The sequence below is a fragment of the Centropristis striata genome, chromosome 20 (assembly GCF_030273125.1).
Source record: "Centropristis striata isolate RG_2023a ecotype Rhode Island chromosome 20, C.striata_1.0, whole genome shotgun sequence".
Classification (NCBI taxonomy): Eukaryota; Metazoa; Chordata; class Actinopteri; order Perciformes; family Serranidae; genus Centropristis; species Centropristis striata.
The window spans coordinates 30,820,188-30,827,687 of record NC_081536.1 but is presented as its reverse complement, the minus strand read 5'-3'; the positions used below and the strand labels follow the sequence as shown (position 1 = coordinate 30,827,687).

The 7,500-nt window shown below is 37.7% G+C and overlaps 1 protein-coding gene across 2 annotated transcripts in view; it reads left to right on the top strand.

The window, feature by feature from the left end:
* The window catches only part of fancl (FA complementation group L), a 37,613-nt gene that overhangs the window by 12,943 nt on the left and 17,170 nt on the right, over positions 1-7,500 (top strand). Inside the window, exons 6-7 of one of the 2 annotated variants that reach the window (XM_059359405.1) lie at positions 2,306-2,402; positions 4,812-4,880. In XM_059359405.1, the coding sequence (XP_059215388.1) occupies positions 2,306-2,402; positions 4,812-4,880 (166 nt within the window). The remainder of the gene's footprint in view (positions 1-2,305; positions 2,403-4,811; positions 4,881-7,500) is intronic. The other variant, XM_059359407.1, reaches the window with a different exon arrangement.

Sequence of the window (7,500 nt, the reverse complement as noted above, 5' to 3'; positions counted from 1 at the left end):
CAAGTCCTTTGTCTCGGATCAGTCTTTTGTCTCCAGGTCTCAGTAGACTATAGAGGAGGACTGGAGAGGGGGAGGACCCGACTCCTTCACCGTGTGCTGCAGCAGCAGTAAATCTGACAGCAGTGTTGGTGCACGATGGGCCCCGATCACTGTTTTGTCCTCAGCCTCAATAGGTTATAATTAGCTCAGAGGGAAATGGCTCTGATTTACAGGTCGACTCAAGCTTGAGAGTGTGAACCCACTTTAAGGTCACTGAGAGACACGTCAGTTTAGGAGAGCTTGACTCCGCCCCCTTGTAGCTGCTTAACCCATTTAACCCTCTAGACATAAAATGACCAAAAAAGACACAAAATGACCAGAAAAGACACAAATTGACCAAAAAAAGACATAAAATACGAATGACCAAAATAACCCACAAAGGACACAAAATGACAAAATAAAAACACAAAATGACCAAAAATTAGTCTCCAAAAGCACCAAATCCAGACTTGTTGACTCCATCCAGACTAGAAAACAAAGCAGCGTGGAGCCCTACTGTAAATTTACCTCTAAAGTTCTGGCTGTAAACTCCATGAGGCCAGTTTCAGTTTGATGATGATATACCAAGTAAAACTGGAGACAAGCTCAAATATATTTAGTATAAAATGATAGAACTGGATGGAACCCTCTTATATGTTAGATTTTCAACCCAAATTTTTATTGAGCATGATAGTGTTTTGAAAGTTAAAAGAAAGATTCAAAATCACATTTTATGTTGGACTAAAGGACTAAAAAAGACACAAAATGACCAAAAAAGACACAAAATGACTAAAAAATGACACAAAAAAAAGACACAAAAAAGACACAAAAAAAGACACAAAATAACTAAAAAAAGACACAACAGACACAAAATGACAAAAAAAGACACAAATGACCAAAAAAGATTAAAAAAATGACTTACAAAGACACGAAAATACATGAAAAGGATTCAAAAATGGACAAAATTGCCAAAGACTCCATAGAGTTAAAGCCGGGAAAGCGGATACGTCGTTTTGTAGTATTTGTAGTATTCGTAGTTTTTTCCACCTATTTTCGGTCTCTTGGCCAATGAAATGCATCAGAATACATGTGGGAGTGTCGCAACGCAACATGGGACTTTTCCAGAACTTTGAAATCATCACCAAAAAAAGGCACAAAATGACCAAAAAAAGACACAAAATGACAAAAAAAGACACAAAATGACCAAAAAAAGACACAAAATGACAAAAAAAGACACAAAATGACCAAAAAAAGACACAAAATGATAATGCATGTAGGTGTGTCACAATGCATCATGGGACTTTTCCAGAACTGAAATCATGGCGGAAGACGACTATAGTGGAGGGAGCTCAGATATAACAGCTATAAGCTCTCAGATACTTTTTGAATTTCATTTCTATCTGCTACAGAGGCTGAAAAATCTATTATTTAGTAGGAAGCATTGACACTTTGTTGTGAATTTGAGTTCAGAATTGTTACGTAAATGTAACTCATTTGATCAAATATCGCTCTGTTCATTAGTTATTTCTTTGTGTGCAATTGCAGCCTTATTGTTCTGCATCATGACAGATTTACTCACTGCAGTTCCTCTGTATCAGTCAGGTGATCTGCTGGCAGAAGAGCCCTTAGATTAGCTACTGCTGTGCAATTAACAGAGTGTACATACAGTCAGTATGTTTGCATAGAGTTCTATGAGAGCTTGAAATCCATCCAGGGTGAGTCAAGATGGAAATAATGCTCCCAGCATCAGCATGACTGGTTTTGTTATGTTCCTCCATTAGAGCATTGAAAAGGCACTAGCTGGAGAAGAACTGAATTGGAGTTTAGGGATAGTTGGGTGGCATAGCTTAATTTATCATAACAATTGTTCATTTCGTGATAAAAGCGCCAAATTTGGCAGATGTGTTGATAAATATATTGGGAACAAACTTGGACATTGGGCCATCAGAAACTCAGACCCTGGTTGCCGTGGCAGCCATTTTTTCATAATGGCTACAAACTTTCCTTTCCTTTTTGTTTATGTTATAAAGGGTCAAAGAAAACATGTATTCAATGCTCTTGGATTTTTGCTAAGAACTAAGAATAAAAAGCTGTCGTTGTGTTTTTTGGTGGTGAATGTGGAGTTGTAATACCACTGTGTTTGTATCCGGAGTGATAAATCTAAAGGCAGAGTTGATGTCTCAATATTGCTCTCTGCAGCTGTGATTAATGATGGATGATGGCTGCTGTCACTTCACACTGGTGTGTGTGTGGACGTATGGTGATTTATTGTGCATGCATTTTGCAGGCTGCTCTTCATAGACACGGAGTTTCGAACGCTGAGACTGAAGGCGGAGGACTCCTCTGGAAGGCAGCACGCTCTCACTGTTAAACTCAAGTCTAAGGTACCAAACACACACTCCTGCACACACACACACACACACACACAGGCAGTTTACTGTAAGGACTGGATAATTTTCACACTGTAAATTATTCATCATCAAATGGAATACTCTACAGCTCGATGTTGACCTACAGCCAATCCAAATCCAAACAGGCCGACTTCACCAAACGCATATGGGATGTTCAATTTGCTGATAGCAAATCAGTGATTTACATCTGCGCCCCTAAATCTAGGTCAAACTGGAGAGGGTGTGGAGAGACATGATAACCCGCTGTGACTGAGATGTAGCACAGATAAAACATCTCCACATAGACCCCAGCATGATGGAAAACCTTCCTCCATGCATAGAGAAAACCAATACACCCACACTCATCTGCATAGCTGCTGTGTGTGCTCGCGGCCCTCCACACAAGTACACAAAACCTTTACCTAGCGTAACTGCAGGCTGGAGGAACGGCAGCGTAGTGCAGAGCGTTTTAAAATGTTTGCATGTCACACATCTCCAAATTGTCAGATAAGAGGTGACAAAGTGCCTCGTGATGATATTTTGTGGCCCCCACCTTGATATGAAAGTTTAATGTGAGTTTTATATGAATCGCACTTTACCGTGTTGTGTGTGGAAGGTCCCTTTAATTACTTTTATTGGTCATTTTGTGTCGTTTTTTAGTAATTTTGTGTCTTTTTTTGGTCATTTTGTGTCTTTGGGTGATTTTGTGTCTTTTAAAAATAATTTTATGTCTTTTTTGGTCCGTCATTTTGTTTCTTTTTTAAGTGATTTAGTTTTTTCTGTCATTTTATGTCTTTTTTTTGGTAATTTATTGTCTTTTTGGGTCATTTTGTGTCTTTTTTTTGGTCATTTTGTGTCTTTTTTGGTAATTCTGTGGGTTTTTTTAAATAATTTTGTGTCTTTTTTGGTAATTATGTCCTTTTTTGGTCATTTTGTGTCTTTTTTTAAGCAATTTAGTTTTTTCTGTCATTTTATGTCTTTTTTGGTCATTTTGTGTCTTTTTTGTGTCATTTTGTGACTTTTTTAATGCTAAAAAATAATGTCAAATATCTATGCTAATGAATTTGGCGTTTGTGTTTGGTGATACTGTTTTGCCCTAATTGTTCTCAGGGACGTTGAAGTGACTTTGTTCTTTTTAAACAAGTGCTGAACAGTGGATCTATGTTATTCTTTTACATATATGCAGCAGTATATTTCTCTGTCTCTCTGAAAGCCTTTTCCTAAAAGCTCAGTCAGAACGGAGCTTCTAGTAGTTGGCAGGAGTGAGAGCATGTCCCAGTGGGGCTGCGTATCCCAGGCATGGTGAGCTGGTGCTTACCTAAGCCCAGATAACATCCAGCGGGGACGGGGAGGCTGGTGGTGCTGGGACCCCACTCTGTGTCCACCTGCCCACCTGGCCCTCCTCATCCCTCTGGCACCGCAGTAAAAATAGCTTGGAGTCCTCCCTGCCTTCCAGCTGCTTCCACCAGATCCAGAGCCAGGTCATCCCTCACCAGGCACAGCTAGGGAGGAAGCAGCACTGGCATGGACACATAGAGGAGGAGAGGAGGAGAGGAGGAGAGGAGGAGAGGAGGAGAGGGAAAGGACGGAAAGTAGCTTGATGTTGAAGGTGAACAGAGAGAGGAAATCTGGCTCCTATGTACTGACCAAAGCTGCTTATTAAGGCCTTAAAGGGGGTTTTGGCAACATATTAAAATGACCAGCACTAATGCTAGGGTTTACTCTAAATCAGGGGTCTCAAACTCAAATTACCTGGGGGCCGCTGGAGGCAGTATCAAAATGACCAAAAAAAAAGACACAAAGTTTCTAAAAAAGACACAAAATGACAAAAGAAAGACACAAAATGACAGAAAAAAACTAAATTACTTAAAAAAGAAACAAAATTATTTAAAAAAGACACAAAATGACTGAAAAAACACTAAATTATTTTTAAAAAAGACACAGAATGACAGAAAAAAACTAAATGACCAAAAAAAGACACAAAATTACTAAAAAATCACTAAATTACTTAAAAAAGAAACAAAATTATTTAAAAAAAGACACAGAATTACTAAAAAAGACACAAAACTACAAAAAAAAGACACAAAATTTCACAAAAATCTATTTTTTTGTAAATATGTATTCTGTAAATATGTATGTTTAGGGGAAAAAAATGTTAATTGAGTGGCTGGGGAGAGGGGCGCCTGGAATGCCCTGCTTAGCCTGCTGCCCTCGCGACCCGGCCCCGGATAAGCGGAAGAAAATGCATGGATTGATGGATGGATATTGTTGTTTTGATTATTCTCATTGGATTTCTTTGTTTTTCGGTTTACTTTGTTGTGTTACTCGCACATGTTGGAAATAAAAAAGCTAAACTAAACTAAAACTAAACTATACATAACCGTCTTGTTTCTCCACTCACAGCACCCTGCAGAGGCTCCTGACTGCTCAGCTGACCTGCCGGTCCCTCTGGCCGTAACCTGGACTCCACAGGTCAGAACATGAAACTATTTATCATCTCTAAATTTCGAGTAAATGTACAAATACCACACTTTGAAATTACTCCACTACAAGTAAAACGCCCCACTCAATTATATATATATATATATATATATATATATATTCCAAATATATTATTGGATTATTATTGAGTGTGTTTGAAAAAGCACACTATACGTTATCCACTGGGCTTAATACTCTTCTGTTGTTTTGGTCGCACATACACTAAAAAGGTATCAAATCGAACTGCTCTGCCATGAAAAAGTGTGCTATGACTTTTCTAAGGATTTCGACAAACGGTTTTCAAATTATTTGGCAAGAACACGGCAAAAAATCCCCCCAATGCTGCCTTATGGAGAGGTTAGAGTGGATGACATCATAGCTAGAGGGCAGAGGGAGAGAAAAGTTTGTGAGGAAAGCAGAGGTACCAGTTTCTTCTAATCGCTCAAAAAAAAAAAAAATTCTTCATTTTTCTTCACAAAACACATATGTAGACGTTCAGGAAGAACTCAGGATGCTCAAAGTGAAGTCGGTTATATGATAGGTGCTACGGTTTGGACAAAAATGCTTTCTGTTCGAGGGGAACTTTATGCCGTTTTTCTCTCTCTCTCAGTGGCATCATATGTCACCAGAACAGCTGTCAACAGACAGACATGACACACAAGTGTGCTGTGACTTTTCTAAGGGTTTCGACAAACGCTTTTCAAATTATTTGGGAAAAACACACCAAAAAATCCCCCCAATGTTACATTATGGAGAGGCTAGAGTGGATGACATCATCGCTAGAGTGCAGAGAGAGAGAAAACTGCGCTCGAGGCCGCAGATACCACTCTACAGAAATAATTTATACATAGAAACGTAGGAAAATTGGTCTTCTCCCTAGCATTAGTCTGCTAAAGCTGTCAGTTATAGTTTTGTATAGTTTTCTTTTTCATTTTGGAAACAGTTCAAATTGTAATCTAATAATCTATGGGTGAGAGTCACAGGCCAGAGGCAAGCACACTCAAAAGATTTTTAGAAATTTTTCTAGTTATTGATGCATTTATGTAAGCAGTGTTTTTATTTTCTCAAGGTAGGGCTCATTTTAACTACTTAATATACTGTTACAGGGTATCTGTGTCTTATTTTGAAAGGTCTTAAAAATGTATTAACGTTACTTTTATTTATTGTTTTAAAGGCATAAACTTCAGTCTCACTTTAAAATGTTTTCATTTTTGAGGACGCTATAACAGCCCGGTCAGAGTTTAAACAATCAGAATTAAATAGTCAGAATTAGAAGTTCTAAATAAATATTAGTTCACAATAGAGAGGCTTCTGGTGTTTTTAGTTAGGTTAAGCATTTTCTATTCCAACGTAAAAGAGCTCTGCATGATGATTCATATCCTTTGTAAGTAATTCCGGTCCTCCAATTTTCCTTCATGTCTTTTGTACTTTTTTGCCAGTATGGATGTGAAATGGGTCTTAAATTGTATCATTATGGTCTTAAAAAAGTCTTAAAATGACTTGTTGAAACCTACAGACCCTGTGTTATGAGGTTAAACTATGAAAAATGTCCAATCTCTTTAAATGTATCATATTTTTTATGTTAAATCTCGACCTGGAAAGTAACTAAAGCTGTCAGCTAAATGTAGTGGAGTAAAAAGTACAATATTTAACTCTAAATGTTACGTTCCAACACTGTTTGGCTGGAGGTTTTTGTTCCAGCGAAGCAAGAGCACACCTGAACCAACAAATGAAGACAGTTGAGGTGATTGAATGAGTTGAATCAGGTGTTCTCCTGCAGCCGCAGCCGCCCGTACATGGATCAGTTTGACAGGCTGATTTAGAGCAAGGTCCAAATTAATGACCGAGGCTATACAAAAATGTATTTATTCACTTATCTCCCAAACTTCTTGAACAAGTTGCATTTTGGATCATTTTGTGTATTTTTTGGGTAATTTTAAGTATTTTTTGGTCATAATATGTCTTTTTCCGGTAAATTGTGTCTTTTTTTTGGTAATTTTGTGTCTTTTTGGGATCATTTTGTCTCTTTTTTTGGTCATTTTGTGTCTTTTTGGAATCATTTTGTGTCTTTTTGGGATCATTTTGTGTCTTTTTGGGATCATTTTGTGTCTTTTTGGGATTATTTTGTGTCTTTTTTTTGGTCATTTTGTGTCTTTTTGGAATCATTTTGTGTCTTTTGGGTCATTTTGTATATTTTTGGTCATTTTGTCCTCCCGACACAATATTCTGATGTACAGGTGCCTATAGATTCCTTAGATCTTCTAGTTTCACATGATACCAGTATCAATAATATCGATACTTGGCGGCCATGAATCGATATAATATCGCCACACAAAATATTGAGATACTATGCTGTACTATGCTATTCATTAGTGTGGCAAAAACAACTAAATAAGGGCGACATTAAACGTTTATTCATTTATCTAAATAAAAAAATCACTATATAGTTTAAAAATCAAGGCTATATCGCGAGAATAAGGGCATGTGTAACATCCCTCCTGCAGTATACACAGGTAACCTCACCTAGCAACTGAAACGGAGAGCTAATGGAGAAATGGCAAAGCGTCAGGGAGACGAGAATGCTGAATATCTCAAAACGAAAAAGAGTTCG